This window comes from Tamandua tetradactyla, chromosome 11 (genome assembly GCF_023851605.1).
Source record: "Tamandua tetradactyla isolate mTamTet1 chromosome 11, mTamTet1.pri, whole genome shotgun sequence".
Classification (NCBI taxonomy): domain Eukaryota; kingdom Metazoa; phylum Chordata; class Mammalia; order Pilosa; family Myrmecophagidae; genus Tamandua; species Tamandua tetradactyla.
In genome coordinates, this window is record NC_135337.1 from 49756760 (window position 1) to 49783691 (window position 26932).

General features: G+C 36.1%; 1 protein-coding gene across 1 annotated transcript in view; it reads left to right on the forward strand.

Moving 5' to 3' along the window:
* Positions 1–340: 340 nt before the first annotated feature.
* The window catches only part of ASB17 (ankyrin repeat and SOCS box containing 17), a 38968-nt gene continuing 12376 nt past the window's right edge, over positions 341–26932 (forward strand). The window contains exons 1-2 of the mRNA XM_077119497.1: positions 341–897; positions 20023–20302. Of these exons, the coding sequence (XP_076975612.1) occupies positions 497–897; positions 20023–20302 (681 nt within the window). The 5' untranslated portion in view covers positions 341–496. The remainder of the gene's footprint in view (positions 898–20022; positions 20303–26932) is intronic.

Genomic DNA, 26932 nt, shown 5'->3' on the forward strand with positions numbered 1-26932 from the left:
CTCATAGAGAACATGAGAACAACAGTACTCAAACTTTGTCACTATCATTAAGTATTGTTTACATAATGGTCTGAAAAGAACAATCAATTTTTTATATTATTTAATCTAACATATTGAATATGCTTTTAGCACTTGATAAATAAATATACTAGCTTGAGCTGAATTCCTAGAAAGTTGAAAATATTTTATCTTAGCTCTCATACATGCTATTTCTGTCCAATATGTCTCTCTTAAATGTCATGTTTTATATATATATATATATATATATATATATACTATCCCAAATTTCTGACGGATGCTGATGACAGAGTTCCATCTATTGTGATGTCATCTAGTTCTCCATTGGTATATTTTACATGACATTTTTTTCTGGCTACAGTCTACAGGGCACATCAGGTTTTTGGAGTGAGGCCTACCACATTATCAAAATATGTGACTGAAGGTTTACCGTATGACTTCCTGTGATTTTAATTCTACAGTGTTGCCTTAAAGAGCAATGAATAAATCTTCCAAGTTATGTCATAAGACTTCTTGTCCAAGAAACAATATATTCTGCAATCTCATTGACAAACTTGTTAAAAGACCCTCTTTGCAGTTTTTGGGTCAGTGGGGATATCACTGTTATGAACCTAGAATTTACAGAATACTGGCTAAAATTCTGAGGTACGTTGACCTGGATGGGTTTGACACGCTACTCACAGATTACATTGCATTTGTGGAAAAATCAGGACACAGTTTTGAACTAAATTTTAATCTTGAATTTACTAAAATATGTGTGAATACCATTCTGTACTGGGTTTTTGCCAGAAAAGGTAATCCAGACTTTGTGGAATTGCTTCTGAAGAAAACAAAAGACTATATTCAAGATAGAAGTTGTAACCTGGCACTGATATGGAGGTAATGATCTCATATTCTGTTTTTCACCTGAAAAGAAAGAGAAAATTTTGTCTTTAGGAAATTATAATACTTTTTTTCTAAAATCAATATGCATAGTGGTTATATATGGATAAGGAATTCTGACTTTTCTGTTCATTCATCTGCTTATTCCTTTATACCTTTATTATTTAGTCAACAAATTTTTACCTACTATGTACATTACTACATGCCAGAAAATTTCTAGTGGCTGTGCTCTATACAGCTCACATGTTAGTGCTCAGGGTAGTGCAGCATAAGACAACTTACATTTCTCTTGACAAAGACATTGATTTATGTAATATGGTGCTTTTCTCTTTTTGAAATACTGATTGTGTATCGACAGTATTGTATAAAGTTGACTTCCAAAGTATAATTTAGAATATACACAATTCTTCACTATGTAGTAATACTTATTTAATTCAATAATTCCCTATTTATGAGTTAAAGAATGATAAATTTGACTTCACATTCTCAGACATTGAGCACAATGAAAATCAAGTACCACATTCAATTTATTATGGAACCAAATTTTCACATGGTCTGAATGTGCCAATCTAGCTTATTAGTACTTCTGAGGATCTTATGAAATAAAATCTCTGATGTGACCTCTTTGTAGCGTTTGTGATATGGATTCTATACTACTAGTTTACACTAACTACAATCCTTACTGTTTGGTTTCATATATTAATCTGAATAGGATAGATATGTATTTGTTCATTCATTAAATAAAACATTTATTGAATATTTTAATACGTAGCAACACTCTAACAGACACTATAGCAAGAACTTGTATATAATGAAAAGCAAGACAGATGAGATCAGTTAAAGACCAAGCCAACTTCAACTCTTCTTGAAGCAAAACTACTTTCTCAATAGCCTTGTCACTGTGGTATTGGAGAGCCACTGGATTGCCTTCCTTAAAAGATCATCCGAATAAATTAATTGATAGTTGTGGCCTGGAATTATAAATAAATAAAACCCCAAATAGCACTTTTTTTTTGTTTTAAGTATCATTATACTTGAAACTATAGAAGAATCATTAGCTTCTAACTCTGAGTGACACCGGCTAGATAAGTAACGCCTATGAGTATCCCTGGCAGGCCTATGGCAAAGAAAAGTGGCATAAAAATAGAAAGAGAAAATAAGCAGAAGGACTTACAAATGGAAAAGGAAAGGGAGAAAATAAGAGGATGGAAAATGAACAAGAAGCACCTGAAGGGACATGAGAGGATGCATTAACAAGTGCCTTAAGTGATACTCAGTGGCAATTGGCAGCATTTGCCTGCCCCTGAAAAAAAAAGAATCTGTCTTGAAAATAATAAATTTTGACTCAAATGCATCTACAAGATGAAACTTATCACAGGACAATTCTGATTATCACACCATCATTTGGATATTTCGGAGTCATTAAATTTTAGCTTTGGATGGAATGTGAGAATTCGTTAGTAAACCTTCACCTGGGAGGAACCTCTTTATAGACCATCCCTAGCTGATACTCATCTGGTATCTGCCTGAACAATGTTAGTAGTGATGAGTTCATTATTTCCTGAAGGTAAACCATTCCTTTGTCCTGACAACCCTTCTCTTTCCTAGCTCTTGTGGGTGGAATTGTGTCCCTGCAAAAGATACACTGAAGCCCTAATCCTCAGAACCTGTGAATGTGACATTATGTGAAAATAAGGTCTTTGCAGATGTAATCAAGTAAAGATGAGATCACATACAATTAGGGTAAGCCCTAATCCAGTGATTGGTGTCCTTATAAGGAGAAGAGGATTGGACACAGACACACAGATAGGAAGACGCCATGCTAAAAAAAGGAGGCACAAGGGAAAAGACAGCCATGAAAAGAAAGAGGCAGAGATTAGAGTTATGCTGTCACAAACCAAGGAACACGTGGGGTCATCAGAATTTACAAAAAGGCAATGAAAGATCCTCTTTCCCTAGAGGCTTCCGAGGGATCATGACCCTGCTGACTCTTTGCGTCTTCTGGCCTCCAGAACCATGAGAGAATGAATTTCTGTTGCTTTAAACCACCCAGTTTGTGGTACTTTTTTTTATGGCTGCCTTAGAAAATTAATACATTGGCTTCCCCTCTAAGATTTTATCCAGTCCTGTGACTCTAAATCTTATGACTGCCACTGACTCCCAAATCTTTATCTCCAGCTTTGGCCTCTCATCTGAACTTCAGATTCTTCCTATATTTAGCTGTCTTCTTTACATCTCCATACGGCATCTCAAACTTAACAGACAAAACAGGAGATTTATCTAACTTCCCCTCTCCCTGCCAATCTGCTACTTCCCTTGAAGTCCCCATCTGATTAATGGCCCCTGTTGCTCTACCTGGTTGCTCAACCTATAAATCTAGGATTTATTTTTATTATTTTTCTTTTAAGACTTATTTTTATTCTTCTCTTCCCCTCACCAATCTATTAGCAAGTCCTTTTGATTTTATTTCCAAAACATATTCCAAATCTGCCCACCTCTTTTCAAGCTTCTGCTTTTTATACAAGGTGAAGCCACCATCATATCTTGTCTAGAAAACTAGATAGAGACTCCTAACTAGTCTTCCAGCTTCCACTTTTCCCACCCAACTGAAACAGAAGTCTGAGTGATCTTTTAAACATGTAAAATTGGTCATATTAACCCTACTTAAAATCCTCCAATGTTTTCCCAGTACAACTATAATAAAATTCAAACTCAATGCCCCTTTTATACCATTTTTTATTGTGAAATATAACATATATACAAAAAATTCAATAAATTTCAAAGTACATGTTAAGTTTTTTTAGAAAAAAATTTCAAAATATGGTATGGGTTATAGCTCCACAATTTCAGGTATTTCCTCCTTGCTGCTCTAAGACACTGGAGATAAAAAAGAAATATCAATATAATGATTCAGTAGTCATACTCATTGATTAAATCCTATCTTCTCTGTTACATCTCCTTCTTCTACTTTCAGCATTCCCCCAATCTTTAGGGACATTTGGTCTTGACCATACTTACTTCTTCAAGTTGAAAAGGGGTGTCAACATTATGAGTAGGGAGATGCAACTAGTTGATGCTGTTGGAGAGACTGGTGACTCTGGGTTTCAGGGCTTACCTGGCCTAGGAACCACCTGGGAGTTAAAGGTTTCTGAAAAATAGACTTTAGTGAGTAAAACTTTTATACAGTCTCAGATAGAGCCCTGGGTAGTCTTTAGGGTTTACAGGAATGCTGTTGGTTGGGGATTGGCATACCATGGCAATTAGCAATTTCTAGCTGAAATGTGCATAAGAGTAACCTCCAGAATAGCCTCTCAACTCTATTTGAAATCTGGTAGCCACTGATAAATTTGCCACATTTTTCCCCACCTTTTGGTCAGGAAGGTATTGTTGAACCCATGGTGCCAGGGCCAGGCTCATCCCTGGGGGTCATGTCCCATGTTGTTCTTGGATGTCATGTCCCATGTAGAGGAAAGGTAATGATTTTACTGGCAGAGTTGGGCTTAAAGAGAGAGAGGCCACATATGAGCACAAAAGTGGTTCTCTGGAAGTAATTCTTGGACATAATTACAGGTGGGTTTAGTTTCTCCAGTACAGAAATAAGTTGCATAAGAGCAAGCCTCAAGATCAAGGGCTTGGACTATTAACTTGGGAGTCCTAATGTTTGAGAGAGTACCAGGGATTTCCCAGGTGGGAAAGTTTAATACTTCCATATTTTTTCTCCAGTCCCTCCAAGGATTTTGCCAATACTTTTTAATTACCTGCCCAACATACTCTGGATTGTATCTGGATATTACATTAAGCTATATAGAATTGCAAGACATTGTTCCCAATTCTAGGCTCCATGTGTTTAGGTTGTTTAACTGAACTAGGCAGACAGGTTAAGTTAGATTGTATGCTACAGAAACATTAGGTTTTGGACAAAATAAACATCTATTCCTTTGGCCTCAAACAGTATGCAAACTTCTAAAATACAGACAATATCATCCTTTACCCTGTATTTTGATTTACCTTAGTCCCTTCCAGATTGGCTTCATTATTATCTCTAATTGAAGCTTGATCTTTTTTTTCAGCTTTTTTTAACAATTGCTGTATGTAGGAATGCTGAATTTCAGAGCTGCAGAACTCCAGTTCCAGTCTTAGGTATCACACAGGTATCAAAAATTCCAGAAAAATACCAGGTTAGACACATATAGCACAACATCTCAGAATTTAGGAATAACACTTAAAGCTCAGTACCCTGGCTTGAAAATATTATGTACCCCAGAAAAGCCATATTTTAATCCCAATCCAATTTTGTGGGAGCAGCTGTTTCTTCTAATTCTGATTCAATACTGTAGGTTGGAAACTTTCCATGGAGATGTGACACACCCAATTGTGGGTGCGATGTTTTGATTAGATGGAGATGTGACTCTACCCTTTCCAGTTAGGTCTTGATTAGTTTACTGGAGTCCTTCTAAAGAGGAAACAGAGAGAGTTTCTCTTTTCCTTTTCTGGAGAGAGTCAGAAATTACAGGAGTCTGCAGAAATGACAGAGTCAGCAGAAACTTCGCAGCAGATCTGACAGAAATGCCAACAGTTGGAGAACAGAGACATGAATGATTAGACATGCCTGGAATCCAGCAGACTTGGCCATGAGATGTTAAGTGAGACAGAACCTGGAGAGACCCAAGGGAAGTCAAAAGATGAAAGCCAGCCCTGGAGAAGCAAAGTTTGAAACTCCCACAGGAACAGAGGCTGAAAGCCAGTGGAACTCAGGAGCAAGAAACCAGCATGTGCCAGCCATGTGACTACCCAGCTGACAGAGGTGCTCCTGACCTATCAGCCTTCCTTGAATTAAGGTATCTTTTCCTGGATTTCTTAGTTTGGACAACTGTATAGGCTTAGAACTGCAAACTTGTAACTTATTACATTTCCCTTTATAAAAGCCGTTCCAGTTCTGTATATTGCATTCCAACAGCTTGCAAATTAACACACTCAGGAATAAATGTGACTACTGTAAGAGCTTACAATCTAGACCCCAATTTTCTTATAAGTATTTCCTAAAAGAGACCACACAACATTTGTCCTTTCGTTTCTGCTTATTTTGATCAAGTTAATGTCCTCATGGTTCATTCATCTTGTTATATGCCTCATGACATTGTTCCTTTCTGTAGCCGCACAATATTCTATCATATGTATACACCACAATTTACCCTTCTGCTTTTCAATCAATGTACCCTTTGGCCACCTTTATCCATTGGGCACCATGAATAATGTTGCCATAAACATCAGTGTGCAAATATCTATTTGAGTACTTCCTTTTAGTTCTTTCAAGTATATAGCCAGTAATGGGATTGCCTAATCATATGGCAACCCTATATTTAGCATCCTGTGGACCCACTACATTATCCTCCGAGGGGCTACCCCATTCTGCTATGCTACCAACATTGAATAGGTACACCTCTCTCTCCACATTTTCTCTAGCACTTGAATCTATTTCTTTTCAATCTGCATATTTTTTGATATATATTCATATAGTATATATTCTATCCAAAATAATCAATGTTTCACAGTATTCTCACTTAATTGTACAAGCATCATCCCTCTCAATTTTAGCCAATTTTCATTGCTCCAAAGATAAAAATAACAGATAGACACACTTACACCAGAGAGAAAATCCAAAACTCCTCTTAACTCTTGCGCTCTCCCCATTATTTACCCCTAGTATTGTTGTGGTACTAGTGATGTATTCCTGTTAAATATAGACCATAGCATGCAATAAGTAGATTTTCCCATATATCCCTCTATTAATTCTTTGTACAAGTGTCATATCTCCAAAGTAGTTCACGCAAGAACTTATTTATATTTGTAGTGCTAATTGGTGAGGTACATGGTGCTAAACAACCCCTTTCAGTCATATTCACCTTCAATATGGCACTATTACTTAGAATAATACTAATGAACTACCATTTTCTCTACCCATTCCCATACTTTAAAGTTCAATCTTGTTAACTAGTCTGTACATATTAGGTAACAGTTCCCCTTTCTCTAGCTTCTGTCTATCCCTTGGTCCCCTATATTTTACATTTTAAGACTTAGAATTTACATTTTCAAGGGGGTCTATGTTAGTGAAATTATCCAGTATCTTTCATTTTGCGTCTGGCTTATTTCATTCAGCATTATGTCTCAAAGTTTCATCCATGTTGTCATATGCTTCAGGACCTCATTTCTTCTTACTGATGCATAATATTCCATCGTGTGTATATACCATTTTGTTTATCCACTCTTCTGTGGATGGACACTTGGGTTGTTTCCATCTTTTGGCTATTGTGAATAATGACGCTATGAAAATTGGTGCAAATATCTGTTCATGGCACTGCTTTCAGCTCTTCTGTGTACATACCGAGTAGCGGTATTGCAGGTCATAGAGAAACTCGGTATTTAGTTTTTGAGGAACCACTAAACTGTCTTCCACAGCTGCTCTACCATTATACATTCCCACCAGCAGTGATCAAATATTCTTTTTAAGAAGCCCTACATAATATCATTCCAGAATATTTTCTTAAACCCATCTCATTTCACTTATCCTTGAACTCTATTCCAATCACACAGACATTTCTGCTATTTAACATCTTAAAATTCATTTCTGCCTTAGCGCCTGAGTAAACCTAATCCCTCTGCCTGAAACTCTCTTCACTTGGATCTTCCTGTGGCTGGCTCCTTATTACAGGATTCAAGTATAAAGGATACCTCCTCAGAGAGGCTTTCCCTGGCCATCCAATCTGAAAAAGCCACCAGCCGTTATCCTAGCTCTCTATTTTAATTCTCTGCATAGCACTGATCACTATCTCTATATTTGCTATCGTTCATTTTCTCATTGTTGATTTGTTTGTTCACAATCTACCCTCCTTAGGAAGTAAGCTCTGTGAGAGCATACAATCTGACCACTTGTTCACCAGTGAGTCCTCAGTCTTTCAAACAATGCTGGATTCATAATAAGTATTCAAAGAAGATTTTTATTGAACAAAGATAAGAATTTTTATACAACTTTATTAGATATTTCTTCTTAATGCTAAGCTGAAATTTGCCTCCATTTTTCCAGCTCTGCTTCCTGGAGCTATAGAAAACATGGACAAAGTCTACTTACTCTCTGTTTACCCTAAAATACTTGAGCTGAGCTATTACATCTTCATAATGAACACCTTAAGTTTTCTATTATCTGTTGTTCTTTATTTCTACAGCATCATCATTCTCCTCTGCTATACACACTATACTTTGATAACTTCCCTGTTGTAACAATGAAGTGTCTAAAGAGAAGACTGGAGAAGAGAAGATATAATTAAAGATGGAAAGAAGCTCGCATCTGTTAATTTTTACAACAAACCTGCATCAAACATCTAAATATCACTGTGTGACAGGCTGTATGTGGTTAAAGAGAGATGATGTCTTTCAGTTAAACTAATAATCATTTATGAAGCATACTCTAAAGCATTGTGTTATTTGTTGGAGATACAAAGACAAAGTAGAACTATTTCCTGATTTGAGAGCGCTCACAGTCTAGTAAGTGAGGCTGACATTAAAAACATTTTAATTACACTATAACTGCAAGAATAGGAAGCATGTAAAGGTAGAGAAATAGAGAAGAGAAGGAAATTATTACTACTGGGGCAGAAGAGGTATTGGAGAAGGTTCTCTAGAAGAAGTGATATCTTAAACTGATTTTTTTGGGGGGTGCATGGTCCGGGAATTGAACCTGGGCCTCCCACATGAAAGGCAAGCATTCTACCACTGAATCACCCATGCACCCTTAAACTGATTTTTAAAAGATGAAAAGAAGTTTTCCTTTTATCTTGAAGAAATGTAATCTAGGCAGAAAGAGAGAGATGATTAAAACCAAGGGAGATACAAACAGCATGTATTCAGTGCCTATAGGCAAGCTATTAATCATTAGAGAGTAAAGTGGCAACTAGAGAGTGGCATGAGATAAAGCTTAGAGGAGAAAACTTGAAAAACTTTGTAGACCATCATCTAAGGGATCTGAAATTTACACCACAGGTGACACACAGCCAGTAAATATCAGACTTGCAGTATGAAAACACTCATTAGCTCTCATTTGAAGAATGGACTATAGGAAACGAGGCACAGGCTAGAGGCAGGGAGACAAATAATTGGACTATTCAAACACTCTAGGTACAATGGCAGATCCAGAATTTCTTTATAAGAAAGAGTGGAGGAAGTATTCTGATAAAAAGGGGGGAGGTGGTTAGAAGAATTAATTTTCATAGCAAGCACAGGTGCTTGCTTAGTTCATATGTTTACTTATGATAGTTTTGGAGGGAGAAAAATTCTGCTCTGCCACCATCCACCCAAACATCTAATCAAAGAGAAAGAAGAACTGGAGATAATCTTCAGATGTCTAATTTATGAAATTGGTTGATTTTTTATTAGTTTCCTATTGCGGCTGCTACAAATTACCCTAAATTTAGTGGCTTAAAACAATCTTCTAAATCAGCAGCATAAGATCGTCATATTTCCTTCACTGACTCTACTTCCATTGTTCTCTGATTCTGCTATCTTGCTTCCCTCTTATAAGGACCTTTGTGATTACTTGGGCCCACCTAAGCTAATTATCCAGGATAATCTCCCATCTCAAGATCCTTAGCTCAATCTTACTGCAAAATCCCTTTTGCTATATCAGGTAACATATAAGGATTAGGACATGGATATTTTGGGGGGCCATTATTCAACCTACTACAATGGTCATGCCATAAACCAAGATAAGTTATTATAGGAGACTGACAAAGTGAGTTCTGAACATATTACTTTTCATTGCCTAGGGCTATCCAGGTGGAGATGTACAGTAGGTGCCTAGATAGTTTGATTTGAAGGTCTGGAGTACAGATACAGATTTGTAAATTAACTGCAATAAGGAAGAAGCTAACAGAATCACTCTTGGAGAACATCAAGTTAATAGAGAAGTGAGTCAAGAATCAACCTTGGGGAAAACAATATTTAAAAGGTAAACCTTTTACCTTTGGAAAAATCCAGAATTTTCATTCATTCTAACTTCATCATCTTTTCAGTTCTCACTTATATATTCAAAGGCTTTTTCTCTTACTGGCATTTCCTCTTAGTCTATAAATATGCTTAAATCATCTTCCATAAAACCCACACTTAATCCAGAATGCTAGCTACTTACTGTACTTTTTTCTTTTTTTGTCCTCAATAATTGTGCTGGTTTGAAACTGTTATAAGAAAAGACCATGTTCTTTTAATACATTCCTTTGGGGGCAGTCCTGTTATGGGTAGGACCTTTTAAGTAGGTTGTTTCAATTGAGATGTGACCCAGCCCATTCAAGGTGGGTCTTAATCCTTTACTGGAGTCCTTTATGAGGATAAAAGACAGAAAAAGCCCAGAGTGCTCAGAGAGAAAAAAAAAACAAGATATCTCAGAGAAAAACACTCCCAGAAGCTCAGAGAGGAGGCCACTGGAACCAGAATCTAAAAGCAACGAGAGCCACAAGCAAAGAACAAGCATACTTACTGTCCATGTGCTTTATTATCTGACAGAGGAACACCAGATCCATCAGTCTTTCTTCAGAGAAGGTATCAGTTCTGTTGATGCCTTAATTTGGACATTTTCACAGCATTGAACTATATATTTATAAACTAATAAATTCCCATTGTTAAAGCCAACCCATTTCTGGTAATGTTGCATTCTAGAAGCTTTAACAAACTGAAATAGTAATCTTGAAAAAAACATAGTCTACACGTGGTGTTTTCATCCCCTACTTAATCTCCAAATCCATGAGATGTGGATTCTGCTTTCACCATTGTACTGATAATGGACTTGCAAAGATTACCAAAGACCTAATTGCCAAACACATTTCAGTCTTTACATAATTAAATCTCTCTAAGTAATTGGACTCTTGTCTACAAAATCACTTTCTTTGAATTATATCCTCATCACTTCCTAGTATATGGCAATGTCCTCTTAAATGAATATTATTTTTTCAATCTTTACTCACTTCAACTTTCTTCAATAGCTTTCCCCTGTCTTCGAAATAAAGTCTAATCTCCTTGGCTTGCACTCAAGGCCCTCTACAAGCTCCCAATCTCCTTCTAAACTTCTCTTTTACTACCTTCTTTCATGTACCCTGTGCCAGTTATAGGATGATGTTGTAGAAAAATCAAGGACTAGAGTCAGACACGTCTGGATTTGAATACCAATTTTACAAGTTGCATGAATTTGACAAGTTAACCTTAAATTTCCCACTTGTAAAATAGGAAATAATTAAGTTGGAAGGTTGTTGTGAGGATTAGATGAGATAATGTGAATTTATGCCCAGTAGGCTTTCAAAAAACTACATTTTAATATTTCAAATTTAACTACTTGTTCCCCCATAGAAGACTATTCTCTCTTCTTGAAATGATTTTGTTCTGTTTTCAGAGTCTAAATCCTATATCCATCTTCAAGGCTCAGCTCTTTCCTATTTCTCCCAAACATACTTCCCTGGACTTCCCACAATGCTATGACCTCACATTATAGAAACTGATATGCATGCTCTTACCTTTCAAAGCAGATTATTCTCCTTTACCTCTCTAAGAACACTTTTGGTTGTAGAAATGGGTATACTTTTTCCTTGAGTAACTCTTTAATTTTATCATTGGCTTTCTTATAAAAGGGCAAAAATAAGTAATAAAGAGTAGTGCCATTGGTTCCGAACAAAGTCCTGCTCTGTTTGTTATCCGTTCCCATTTCTTATGAGCTATGTGACCTTATAACCTTCTAAGCCTCACATTTCTCTTCTGAAAAAGAAGAAAAATATTTACCTCAAAGGATTGTGAGGATTATACCCCACAGTGCTTGACTCATAGTAAACAATCAATACCTTTTGCTATTATTTTTTTCATCTTCATACTAAAGCTATCTCCATATATTATACGTTTCTATCAAATTAATTGACAAGCAGATAAACTCCAATTTTACCAAACCAACACTTACCAAGAATCTACCAAGTTCAAAGTACTACCAAATCTCTAAGAAAAAGAAAATAAGAGGCTCTTTGTAGATCCCTCCTCTACCCACACTCCTCAAAATTTAGCAGTTGGGATCAGTTCTGAGACCTCTGCACTTTTCAAACATCACTCCTGCCCTAGGCAATCATTTGTTCCCCCAAATTTAAATATTTCTCTGAAAAAATGAACACATATCATTGCCTACTTGATGTCTCCACTTATATATATCACAAACTCCTGAAAGCATTTTAAACTTCCTCTATTCCAAGATTGCTCCAGGATTCAGACATTGATCTCTTCTCTGTCTACACCCTCTTCAGTGCTCTCATGGCTTTAAGTACTACTTACATGCTGATGCCTCCTGAATTCACATCTCCAATCCAGCCCTCTTTTCCAAACAGCAGACTTATACATCTAATTACCAACTCAACATCTTCAGTTGAATATCTAATAGATATCAAAAATGCACCATGAATGCATTTCCCTTCCCCTCAAACCTATACTACCTGGAGTCTCCACCTTTTTTTAATGGTAAGCCCATTTGTCTAGTGCTCAGGCCAAAACCTGGCTGTCCTTGATGTCTTTCTATTACATTCTAAATCCAATCTGACAGGAAATCTGTTGGTTCTACCTTCAAACAATATCCAGAATCTGATGACCTCCATTTTTATCACTTTGTTCCAAGCTGCATGGTTTTGTTCCATCTTATAACAAATTCTCAACATAGTAGTTGAAGTGATATTTTTAAAAGTTCAAATCATGTTACTCCCCTCATCAAAATCTTCAATGACAGAACTTTTGGAGAAGATGGCGGCTTAGTAGGACACGCGGGTCTTAGTTCCTCCTCCAGAACAGCAACTAAAGAAACAGAAACAATACGAAACAGCTCCCGGAGCCACGAGAGAGACCAAAAAGACAGTGTACCCCATTCTGGAACGGCTGAACGGGCAGGGAGAATCCGCTGCGGTGAGATACCCGAGGGGCACGCTTTTTCCCGGCGGGGCGGCTGGCGACTGGGGTCCCCTCCACGCACGTGGCTCCCCGGTCTGACTGGGAACATTGGATAGCGGGGCCCTCCTGCCACACTTGGCGTCTCGGGCCAGCTGGGCAATTTGGACTGGCACTCCCCCAAGCCGTGGTGGCCGGCGACCCCCCCTCCATGCGCGGTTTCCCGGGCCGACTGCGAGATTCGGATTGGCAAGTTAAAGGAGCCGCAGCATCTTTTGCTGGTGGGACCCGCAGATAGACGAGCGCCATGAGCACCACCTACTGGGCAGGAGAGGAAAAACAGAGCCCAGAGATTTCACAGAAAAACCTTTCAACCAGCCGGGTCCCACACCCAGGGAAATCTGATCAAATGCCCAGACACCAGCAGAAAATAATGGATGACACTCGGAAAATTGAAGATATGGCCCAGTCAAAGGAACAAACCAATAGTTCAAATGAGATACAGGAGCTGAGACAACTAATGCTGAATATACGAACAGAAATGGAAAAACTCTTCAAAAACCAAATCAACAAATTGAGGGAGGACATGAAGAAGACATGGGCTGAACAAAAAGAAGAAATAGAAAATCTGAAAAAACAAATCACAGAACTTATGGGAGTGAAGGACAAAGAAGAAAAAATGGAAAAAACAATGGATACCTACAATGGTAGATCTAAAGAGACAGAAGCTACAATTAGTGAACTGGAGGATGGAACATCTGAATTCCAAAAAGAAACAGATACCATCGGGAAAAGAATGGAAAAATTTGAGCAGGGGATCAGGGAACTGAATGACAATATGAAGCGCACAAATATACGTGTTGTGGGTGTCCCAGAAGGAGAAGAGAAGGGAAAAGGAGGAGAAAAACTAACGGAAGAAATTATCACTGAAAATTTCCCAACTCTTATGAAAGACCTAAAATTACAGATCCAAGAAGTGCAGCGCACCCCAAAGAGAATAGACCCAAAAAGGCATTCTCCAAGACACTTACTAGTTAGAATGTCAGAGGTCAAAGAGAAAGAGAGGATCTTGAAAGCAGCAAGAGAAAAACAATCTGTCACATACAAGGGAAACCCAATAAGACTATGTGTAGATTTCTCAGCAGAAACCATGGAAGCTAGAAGACAGTGGGATGATATATTTAAATTACTAAAAGAGAAAAACTGCCAACCAAGACTTCTATATCCAGCAAAATTGTCCTTCAAAAATGAAGGAGAAATTAAAACATTTATAGACAAAAAGTCACTGAGAGAATTTGTGACCAAGAGACCAGCTCTGCAAGAAATACTAAAGGGAGCAGTAGAGTCAGATACGAAAAGACAGAAGAGAGAGGTATGGAGTAAAGTGTAGAAAGAAAGAAAATCAGATATGATATATATAATACAAAAGCCAAAATGGTGGAGGAAAGTATTATCCAAACAGTAATGACACTAAAAGTTAATGGACTGAATTTCCCAATCAGGGGACATAGACTGGCAGAATGGATTACGACCCAGCAATACCACTGCTAGGTATCTACTCAAAGGACTTAAGGGCAAGGACACAGACGGACATTTGCACGCCAGTGTTTATAGCAGCATTATCTACAATTGCAAAGAGATGGAAACAGTCAAAATGTCCATCAACAGACGAGTGGCTAAACAAACTGTGGCGTATACCTACGATGGAATGTTATGCAGCTTTAAGACAGAATAAACTTATGAAGCATGTAATAACATGGATGGACCTAGAGAACATTATGCTGAGTGAGTCTAGCCAAAAACTAAAGGACAAATACTGTATGGTCCCACTGATGTGAACCGACATTCGAGAATCAGCTTGGAATATATCATTGGTAACAGAGACCAGCAGGAGTTAGAAACAGGATAAGATAATGGGTAATTGGAGCTGAAGGGATACAGACTGTGCAACAGGACTAGATACAAGAACTCAAAAATGGACAGCACAGTGATACCTAAGTGTAATGTAACTATGTTGGAACACTGAATGAAGCTGCACCTGAAATATAGTTTTTTGTTTGTTTGTTTGTTTGTATCTTTTGTTTTTGTTTTTTTTCTTTTTCCTTTTTATATATATATATTTTTTATTAATATTATTATTTTAATTCTCTTCTCTATATTAACATTCTATATCTTTTTCTGCTGTTTTGCTAGTTCTTTTCCTAAATCGATGCAAATGTACTAAGAAATGATGATCATACATCTATGTGATGATACTAAGAATTGCTGAGTGCATGTGTAGAATGGAATGGTTTCTAAATGTTGTGTTAATTTCTTTTCTTTTTTTGATTAAAAAAAAGAATTGCAAAAAAAAAAAAATCTTCAATGATACCTCCATTCCATTTATAGTAAAAGAAAAAGTTCTTCCAGTGACCTACAAGTCTTTTCATGAAGTTACTCCTCTTACTTTTGTCTGTGTTTCCTACTCCTCCTCCTTCTTAATGGCCTATGTGTCTAATTACCAAGGAAGTCAGACAGTAGGAAAATTGGTTATAAATTTTAGCTGATCTTACCTTCCTCAGATAAAATTAAGTCTATTTGCCTGACTTTAGTGCCTGGTAATTTTGCTCACAATGATAGCAAAAGGGAATTCAGTTTATTCTTGTCAGAAAAAGGAACATCTCCAAATAATATTGTTCCTGGCAATGAGGTAGACTAATAAAAATAATAGAGAAACATTAAATTGTTGCTTATCTTCAGACTATCACAAACAATAAAAGCACAATATTGCCTTTCTTATTCCCTAGTACTGCATCTAGAAAGGTTCTTGTTTGGGCATATTTTTGTTTGTTTAGGATTTTCTGATATAAGCACTTCCCATTCTTTTTACTCTTTCAGCCACTCTGGCTCCATTACTCTTCCTTCACCACTACAAGCATGCTTTTCTTGCCTTAGGGCCTTTAACTATCCAAATGACTAACTTCCTAATCTCCTTCTAGTCCGTCCAAATATCTTCTTTTCAATAAGGTCCTCTCCTACTATCCTATTTAAAACTGGAGCATGCCCCTACAAATCCCCCATCCCAAGACTTCCATACATCTTATCCTGCTCTACATTTTCTTGTTTTACAGCACTTATAATCTTCCAATATATTAAAAAAAATTGTTTATTTGTCATGCTTATCCAGGATTGTCTGTCATTTCACACTAAAAAATAAAAAAGACAGCAAGGGTCTTTGTTTTGGTCAGTGATATATCCCAAATACCTAAAACAGTCCTGGATTATAGTTCACACTCAATAAATACTTGTTAAATAAATGGATGGACAATAGTTGAAGCTATGGTCATGAATGAAGTTGTCTGGGAACAATTGGTCAAATGAAAATTGATCAAAAGGTTAAGGATATCTACATAGTTTTTGAGGGTAGAGGAAGAGGAGCCAGTGAAGGATGGTTGAGAAGAAATAATCAAAGAGGTGGATGGACAACTTGGAGAGTCAAATGAGAGTGGTCTCATTAAGTCAACTCTCTGAGTGACAGTCAACTGTATTGAATATCACAGAGAAGTGTCTACTGAACTTGGCAGCTAGAAACCAAAGAAGAAAGAGTAGAAAAATTTTATAAATAATTATAATAGCTATAAAATGGAATCATTCTCTGCATTTCTATTTGGAAATATGATGCATTTCATAAGTATATATAACATGTTTTATATACAGAGGGTTCAGTTCATTAACCTCACATTTGAAAACTGATTATTACTTTGCTTGACTCACTTCATTCATGTAAGTGCTGATATAATTAACTGCCAGCACAGATAAAACAAATTTTGGTTTACAGTAACATGGTGTTTAACAAGAGGATTCATCCTCACCTGGGTACAAATTAGGCTTTTAAATCTCATTTTAAATCTGTTTGAGGTTTAGCTATATTTTAAACATCTTTGTCCAAAATATTTTCTAAAGGGAGTGTCAATCTTAATAAGAGACTCAACGAATATCTCAAAACTTTAACAATGACCACTTGCAGCATATTTTGTCCTCTAAATCCCCTGAATTCCTATACTTGTAAGATGCATAAACCAAATATCTCCTTAAGAGTTAATAAGATGAATAAAATAGATTATCTTTGAAAAATTTAAATGATTGCACATCGCTAAAAATCTTGTTAGGCCTCAAAGCTACAAAATAAACTCAAGAAATATCATAATATTCATTCAGAATGATAATAAAGATAATTTCAATTAACAAATATTTGAGTGCCTATAATAGGGGACAAGCATTGTCTTAGGCATTGGGAATAGAGAAGCGAACGAAGCAGACAAAACTCTTTGCCCATGTGGAGTTTAAATTTTTATAGCTCATCTTACACATTTATTTTGAAGATGAAAAAATTAAAAATTAGAGATGTTAAAAAAAGCAAGTTGTTCAAAATGATAAGAGATTAATGAAGGTACCACAAAGTGCCATGAGGAGAAGGGAGAGATCAAGGTAATCAAAGACTTTAGAAAAGTATCTAATGGACAGCATCTCATAAGATGGATACTTTGGCTTCCTTGGCTGCTCCAGAAAATACCATGCAATGGTTCACCTTAAACAATGGGAATTTATCTCCTCATGGTTTTGCCTCAAGATATCAAGGTGACACTTTCTTCTAGAAGACTGGCATTCTGGGGGCAGCTGCCAGTGATCCTTGGTCCTCAACTTCTGTCACATGGCAATGCACATAGCAGCCTCTCCATTCTCTTCTGGATTTTAATGAATTTCAACTTCTTCCTGTGGCTTTCTCTTTCTGTCTGAATTTCATTTTGCTTCTAAATGACTCCAGTAATAGGATTAAGACCCATCCTGATTGAGGAGAGCCACACCTTAATAAAGTAATCTCATCAAAAAGTCCTATTTACTTTGGGTTCACACCCTCACAGATGTATTTTTAAGAACATGTTTTTTTTCTGTGGTAAATAGAGCTCCAAGCCACCACAATGGGCAAGATTTGACTCAGAATTGAAAAGCAAGGGGAAGAACATATACAGAGTGAAGAAATGTGAAAGCGCTGGGTGCCATGGTGGTTTGGGAAACTAAGTCCCGATAGGTAGGGTATGGAATGCAGAAGCAATTTAGAAATTCAACTTTGGATATGTGTTAGAAATATTTATGAAACAGATGAGATGTCGAAGGAAATGTTAGTCTGGAGATGGTTCTAGGAGAAAGATTTTATATTGTATTATACACACAAACACACCACAGAAACACACACATATAAGTGAGTATGTGTATATGTGTATATATATTATAAAATATATGAATATATTGCCAATGGTAGAGTTATGACAAAAAATATTGATTTCTAATATGGTGTTCTCTACAATACTACATTACTTTTTTAAGCAAAAAATCCTGCCATTTCAGAGCTCAATGAACCCTGAAAGATGACCTAGTGCTTTTCAAATTGTACTTTTTGGAACACTTGACAAGGAAACCAGTAGTGGGGACAGCTCTAGGACATTCAAATCCATTTCAACCAGGGAAATCTCTTTTCTTAGTTTCATAGGATTCTTCAGATGAAAACAGTTTAAAAACCACTTATCTAATATAAAATACTCATTTTATGTGGCTAGTACAAGTATAACAATCTTCTAGTGCTAGTTTATGCTTGTGCCTGAAATATTCTTTCCATTCTTATTGGAAAACACCTATTAATCCTTCAAATCTTAGCTCTAGGATAACCTATAAGAAGGGACTGGTTGAGGTAGAAGAGGTAAGTGCCCCTCCTCAGTATTTATATAGCATGCTTCTATCACAGAAATGATCACCTTGTATTTATATAATTACTTGTCAGTTTTCCTTATTATACCATAAACATCCTGAGACCAAGGTTCATAGCTTTAATTTCTATATATTTAGTACCCAGCACACTCTGGATAAGCAAGTGGTAAAAGAATTACTTAATGAATGAATGAGTAAATGAATAAATAAGTTCATGAGTAAATTGAGACTTGGAGAGGCTCACTTGCCCAAGATCACGCAACTAGTTAGGGGAAGTAAAATCTGGAACCTAGAACCCCCAACTCTCCATTGTTTATACCATTATACAATGTTGCCTACCTATCTTAATTAAGTATTCACTTAGTGAGTAAGGCTTTCCTTGCTCTGCATAGCTGTCCAAAGCCCTATAAAAATTTATATGTTGTATGCTGTTCTTCAGAATATATAGTATTTATTAGTCCAATCAAGAAAATTCTAGGGACAAGGGCCATGAATAAAATGTCTCTTTCTTCAGTCCTAAAATCCATGTTTACAAGACCAAATCAATTCTTGCTAGTATAAATTCTCCTACAGTTGGTTAAATCATGTCCTATCTACTTGTAGGGACTAACTTAATAGCAAACATAAATTCTGTTTAATGAAACAGTTGCAAGCATGATATAAAATCAGGAAAATGTAAAACTTTCCTTTTTATTATAAGGGAGAACAAATCTTAAGTCCACCCAACATGTGGCCTTCCAGAAAAGACAAGATTTCAGAAGGGACTCAAACTTTTCCAAAAAAGGAAAATAAAATTCTTCTCTTGGAGGATCTGATTTGCCTTCACCATGATTTACACTTCTTAACTCCATAAGCAAAAATTCCAGTTTTACCAAAATCAATATTACTGAATTAAGGTAGATGCATTTATTTCTTTTTACATCTATTCTCCAAACTCAATTCAAGCTTGTGTCTGATGTGTTCAAGAAGAACTAAAAAAAATATATATCACATATATAATGGTCATAATTCTGTGCTACTGATAGAATGGAATCAAAACCGTTCTTTCCTCTTTCTTCATTTTGGATTCTCCAGAACTACATCAGTTTTATAAAACAGGTCTTAAACCATATGCATTTCTCAAATGAGAAACACAGAATTGGTATTATTAAAAGTAAACACTTTCACATATTGTAAAATTTTTTTTTGCTTTTACAAGTGTTTGATGTATAGTAGGAGTTTTCTTATTTTTTAACTTTCTATTTGAACTAGATTCAGAATGGAAAACTCATTTTAATACATAATATATATATATATAAAGGGAAAGTTACATTAAAATTATTTGATATTTAATATTTTATTAATATGATTATTTTTCCATTACTGTTAAAACAAAGCATTTAACACATTTCTTAATTCTGTTTTAAATGTTTTTTTATTTTGTTTGATTCACAGAACTTTCACACCAGTGTACTGCCCAAGCCCCCTAAGTGGCATCACACCTCTACTTTATGTAGCTCAGACAAGACAGTCCAATATCTTAAAGATACTCCTGCAATACGGAATCTTAGAAAGAGAAAAAAATCCTATCAACATTGTATTAACAATACTACTCTACCCTTCAAGAGTGAGAACAATGGTTGATCATGAATTGGTAGATATCCAGGAAGATGCCAAAACATGTTTAGTGCTATGCTCCAGAGTGCTTTCTGTAATTTCAATCAAGGAAATTGAGGTAAGCAAAATATTGTTCTTTGGTTTTGGGTTTAATAGGAATCATCTGCCTAAGTGGCAAAGAATTTAAGCTAGGTTCCAGCCAATTGCAGTTTAATAAGCTAAAGTAAAGTAGCATTGGGCAAGAAATGAAAAATAGGATTTCAAATGACTTAAAGAACATTTTAAATGTCTCTGTTTTACATTTTCATACTTCCCAGTAGTTCTCCTAACATAGTACATATATTTTGTTGTAAATATAAGTTCATTTATCTTTACCTCTAAATCCTAGGTCCTGTGAATACAAAGACCCTACAAGTATCCCAAGCACCTATAAAAAATTAAGCATACACTAGATATTGTTTAAATAGTTGATGATTGAATAAGTTATTAATAAATTATATATCCTTTAAAGCAAAAGTGTCATGTAGCCTATAAATGATATATTCTACTGTGGAAATATCTATATAATAAAAAATTTCCTTTACTACTATGTCAATCTATAAATATTTAATTCTAGAATTAAAGATTTAAAAAGATACTTTAAACTTTTAAAAGTATCTTTTCATTTGGATGGGTTACCAGTTATATTTTTTGTGGTTTAGCTGTATGAAGTTTTACTCTACAGTGATTTGAACACACAGAGAACTTTTAAGATTTTATGTTGTCTGCGTCCAACCCTAGACCAACTAAATCAGAATCTCTGAGTAGGATCTGGGCATTGGTATTTTTTCAGGTTCCCCAGATAATTTGAGGGTATGGCTCAATACAGATGAAGAAGCTAATAAGATATAAGTGCATGATCTATCTAAAAGTAAAAATGCACCCAGATTCATACTGCAAAAATAATTTTCTTTGGTCCTTATAGGTATTAAAATTTATCTGTCATTCTGAGAATAGGATGGGAATAAAAATGTCTGCTTTTGGTGGAAATAATTTGGAGAAAAATATTATAAAAGTTATACAAATTTGAGACATCCAGGGAAGACAGTGGCGGGAACTCCGGGACTCAGCCTTCCCACCAAAACAACTATAAACAGGGAGAAATGGTCTGAAACAACTATTTTGAACTCCAGAGGCAAGAAGAACACTGCACAAACATCCAGGGAAGCAAGAGGCAGATAAATTATTGTACAGAACTTTAAATTTGTTTCCACATATGTGGCACCTACTGGCACCCATTGCCTCCTCTCCCAGCAGGCCGCCTTGAAGTCCAGTTACTGGATAACTGCTGGTGACAGTAAGGGACATCAAATCCTCTTACCCAAGAACAGGGTTGAGCACTGCTGATCACTGATCACAGCTTTCAATTAGTGAATTCCAATACCTGGGTCATGGCTCTGAGGGAAGTTTCAATCCCACTCGGACAAAGATGTGGGCAGCCATTATTCCAATCCTCCCTCATAGGGGCAGAGGTGGTGACTTAAAGATGCAACACTTCCTCAATGGTGCAGGGGACATTTACCTGAAAGACTGACTGCATTTGCTGGGCAGACCAGGAAAATTCAGTTTTGGGGAGCCTTTGGAGATTTTGGTAGCTTCCTGATCCCCATTCTCAGGGCACTTTAGGGAACATCTACACCACCTTTGTGGGTTTCTGGCCCTGTTTTGGCTTGGAAAAGACTGATTTAAGATAGTCTTCTCTGAGGTAGTCCTCTCTGAGGTGACCCACCTCCCAGAATTTGGCCTGCAGGCAAAAGCATCTTGAGGCAATGAAAGAAGTGTAAAAATATATAGAGAGGCAGGCAAACTAGGCCAAATACCTGCCAGTGTCAAGTATCCAGGAGCGGGGTGGGGGTGGGGGTGGGGGGTGGGCAGGACTCTCGGTTCTTGGAAACAGAGGGGCTAACCAAACTCCTGTAAAAAAGGATACTCCAAAACAACTAACAACCACAGGTCCAGGACAAGACAGATGCCCAGAAGGACAGGGAAAACCCTGTACACTATATTTGCCTTGGGCAGACCCTTCCTGATAGGAAAGGTGAAGATCAAGAAAATCTCTATCTTACCATCAGCTGGTTACAAAACCAAGAAACAGACATTCCAGGGAATAATCCCAGAGTTAACATTTAAAAATATTAAAATGTACAGTGTGCAACAAAACAGTACAAGAGAAAGAAAAAGGAAATGATGGCTCATCCAAAAGAAGAGAATAAAAATACAGAAAATACCAAGGGAAGAAGACAAGAACGTGGACATACTGAGCAAAGTTTTAAAAAATGATTTTACAAAAGTTCAAGGAAATGAAGGAAAGTAAAGAAAAAGGACTAAAGGATACCAGGCAAACAATGAAGGTAATGCATGAGAGTCTCATTAAAGACAGAAATTTTAAAAAGGAACCAAATGGAACTACTGGAGTTAAAAATCACAATAACTGAAATGAAGAATGCCCAGGAGTGCTTCAAGAACACATGGGAGCTGGCAGAAGAAAGAACTAGGGAACTTGAAGACAAGATACTTGAAATGAGTCAAGCTGAGGAGCAGAAAGAAAAACTGTAATAAAGGTTAAAATAGCCTAAAACAGGTAAGAGATTATGTCAAGTGCACTAATATATGCATTGTGGGAGTCCCAGAGAAGAAAGAAAGAAAGGTACAGAGGAAGAGTCAAACAAATAATGACAGAGAACTTCCCAAACTTAGCAAAAAACTTGATTATACATATCCAAGCAGTTCAGAGAACACTATACAAGATAAACATGAAGAAAAATACACACCATTATATACTGATTACACTATTAAATGTATAGGACACAGTTCTGAGAGTTTCAAGAGAAAAGCAACACATTACATACAAAGGAGTCCCAATTAGATTGAGTGATTATTTTTCATCAGAAACCATGAAGGCAGGAAAGCAGGGCTTTGAAATACTTAACATATTGACAGCAAATAACTGCCAGCCAAGAATTTTATATCTGGTGAGAATTTCCTTTCAAAAATGAGGACAGATTAAGACATTCTCAGATTAAAAAAAAGCTGAAGGAGTGCATCACCATTAGACTGGCCCCCAAGCAATGCTTAAGGGAGTTATTCAGTCTAAAAGGAAAGGACACTAGACAGTTCTTCAAAACTGTATAAAGAAATAAAGAGCTGCAGTAAAGGTAACCATTTGGTTAATTATGAATGCCAATTTTATTGTATTGCATTGTTTGGTATGCAATTCTACTTCCTTCTTCCTGTGGGTGGTAAAATACAAATGTATAAAAATAATGATAAATCCAGGTTTTGGGACATACAATGTATGAACAAGTACAAAAAATGGTGGGGGAACAATGGGGTATTTAAACAATATATGTGCAAGCTATTGAAGGGAAGTTGGCACCAAACCAAATATGATTGTCATATATTTGAGAAGTTAAACTTTAACCTCATGGTTACTACAAGGAAAATAGATGAAAAACATATCCAGAGAGAAGTGAGAAGATACTCAATATGGTACAACACAAAAAAATCAAATAAATATAAAAGAATGTATTAATAAAAGTGAGGAACAAAAAAGGTATGAGACTTACAAAGGCTAAATAGCAAACAGCAGAAGAAAGTCCTCTATTATAAGTACTAACTTTAAATGTAAATGGCTTAAACTCTTCAGTCAAAAGGCTGATATGGCAGAATGGATAAAAAGAACTATAAGCTGTCTGCAAGAGACTCACCTTAAAGTCAAAGATACAAATAAGATGAGAGTAAAAGGATGGGAAAATATACCTTGCAAGTAGTAACCAAAAGACAGGAGGGGTGGACATGCTAAAATTAGAGAAAAATAGACTTTAAGTCAAAATGAGTTATGAGGGACAAAGATGGTCATAACATACTTATAAAGGGGGCAATTCAGCAAAAAGATGTAGCAATTATAAATATATATGCTCCTAACAGCAGAGCCCCAAAATATATGAAACAATTACTGACAGAGTTGAAAGGAGAAAGTAACAGGTCTATATTAATATTAGGAGAGTTTAAAACTTCACTCTCAATGACAGTACATCTAGTGAGAAGAGCAATAAGGAAGTAAAAGTCTTGAATGATACACTAAACCAACTAGATCTTTCAGACATATCTAGAACACTGAACCCAACAAAAGCAGAACGCACATTTTTCTCGAGTGTACATGGATCATTCTCTAGCAGAAAACCATATGTTGGGTAACAAAAGAAGTCTCAATGAATTTGAAAATGTTGAAATCATGCAATCTATATTCTCCAATCATAATGGAATAAAACTAGAAACTAATAATAGAGGGAGAAGGGGAAAATTCACAAATATGGAAATTAAACAATATATTCTTAAACAACCATGGGTTAAAGGAGAAATCAGAAACAAAATAAAGAAATCTTGAGGAAATGAAAATACAATGTGCAAAAACCTATGGGTGTAGCAAAGGCAGTGCTGAGAGGGAAATTTATAGCTTCAAATGCTTACATAGAAAAAGAAGAAAGACTTCAAATCCTAGACCTAACCTGAAAATGGGAAGAACTAGAAAAATAAGAGGAAACCTAACACAAAGTGAGTAGAAGAAAGGAAATAAACACTAGAGCAGAGATAAAGGAAATAGAAAAAAATTAGAGAGAATCAACAAAACCAAAAGTTGATTCTTTGAAAAGATCAATAAAATTGAAAGACCTTTAGGAGGATAAGCAAAGGAAAAAAAGAGAAAAGATACAAATAAAGAAAATCAGAAATGAAAGAGGTGATATCGCTACTGACCAAGCTGAAATACAAAGGACTATAAGAGGATATTATGAACAACTGTATGCTAATAAATTAGATAATGTAGATATAATGGACAAATTCTTAGAAAGATACAAATTACATATATTGAGTCAAGAAGAAATAGAAGGTATTAACAAACAATTATTTGTAAAGGGATTGAATCAGTAATCAAAAACCTTCCAACAAAATACAAGTTAGGAAAAATAGTATTAACCAGGAAAGTATTAGAGGAAGTAAAGATTTTAGGAACACTTTTTCAGAAAGAAAAATTTTGGGGCTGTCTCTTTTTTTCCTTCCATTCTGGAAGGGGTGGGGGTGGGAAATAAATTGCTTTGTTAAGCAGCTCACCTGGGGGATACGGCCTTTGGACTCAGTGATCTTTGTATAAACTGGAATACTAATTTCCTTAAAATGATATATTGTAAAAACTACCTCACTTGCCTTTCATGGGAAAAAATTAATGGACCTTGATTTTTGTTACAAACTGCCCCTGAGTCTTATTATTTGTCACTTCATTTAGCTTTCAATGTACATTTAATGATATACATTTAATGATGTAAAATAGTTTTAGCCAAAGTTTTCAAACAAAAATACTCTATAACACTGATCTATGTACTCAGAGAGAATTTATGTTCCTTCATCACTGTCTTGCATTTTTAACCAAGTTCAGATGCAGGTTTTCAAGTGCAGGAGTTAATAGTCATATTTTCTTTCAGGCATTTTTCAGTTGTTTTCTACAAATTGTACTTGAATGAAAAATGATATGAGATAAAAATGTTTTTCTTTTGAGCATATTTCAGCTGAAAAGAATACATAATGGGATTAAATGGCAGGCATTATTCAACTGTTTCCCATAAATATGTCACTTAAAAAATAACATGACACAGAATTAAAATATTTCTTTTATGCATCTTAACAGATTTGCACATGTGCACACACACAGTTTAAAAATAAAGTCTTCTCCTTCAGGCATTTGCAAACTATCTAAAAAACGGGTAATTTGACTGAAAAATAAAATAATTTCACTAGATAAAGCCAATGTTTGTATGTGTTTTTCCATATCAAAATTTAATGTTGATTTGGGTAGACAACGGGGCTCAATGGCAGAGTTCTTGCCTGCCACGCCAGACACTTGGATTCATTTCCTGGTGCCTTCCCATGTAAAAAAAAAAAAAAAAAGTTGATTCTTTGGTCCCTTCAGCTTCCATTTTAAGTAGAATGTGTATCTTATATTTTATCAACAAAAATGTAAAGGAAAAAAACAGCCCTAAAAAATAAACAAACAAAAAACCTCCCAACAAAAAAAAGCCCAGGACCAGATGGTTTCACAGATGAATTTTATGAAACATTCCAAGCAGACTTAACTCCAATTCTGTTCAAATTCTTCCAAAAACTTGTAGAGGAAAGAATATCCCCTAACTCATTGTATAAGACCAACATCACCCTCTGTGCTGGTTTGAAATGATGCATATCCCCTAGAAAAGCCATGTTTTAATCTAAATCCCATTTCATAAAGGCAGAATAATCCCTATTCAATACCGTAAGTTTGAAACTGTAATCAGATCATCTCTCTGGGGATGTGATTTAATCAAGAGTGGTTGTTAACCTGGATTAGGTGACAACATGTCTATACCCATTTGGGTGGGTCTTGATAAGTTTCTGGAGTCCTATAAAAGAGGAAACATTTTGGAGAATGAGATATTCAGAGAGCAGAGCAGAACAACATTGCCATGAGAAGCAGAGTCCACCAGCCAGCAACCTTTGGAGATGAAGAAGGAAAATGCCTCCCAGGGAGCTTCATGAAACAGGAAGCCAGGAGAAGAAGCTAGCAGATGACGCCATGTTTGCTATGTGCCCTCCAGATGAAAGAGGAACCCTGACTGTGTTCACCATGTGCCTTCTCACTTTAGAGAGAAACCCTGAACTTCATAGGCCTTCTTGAACCAAG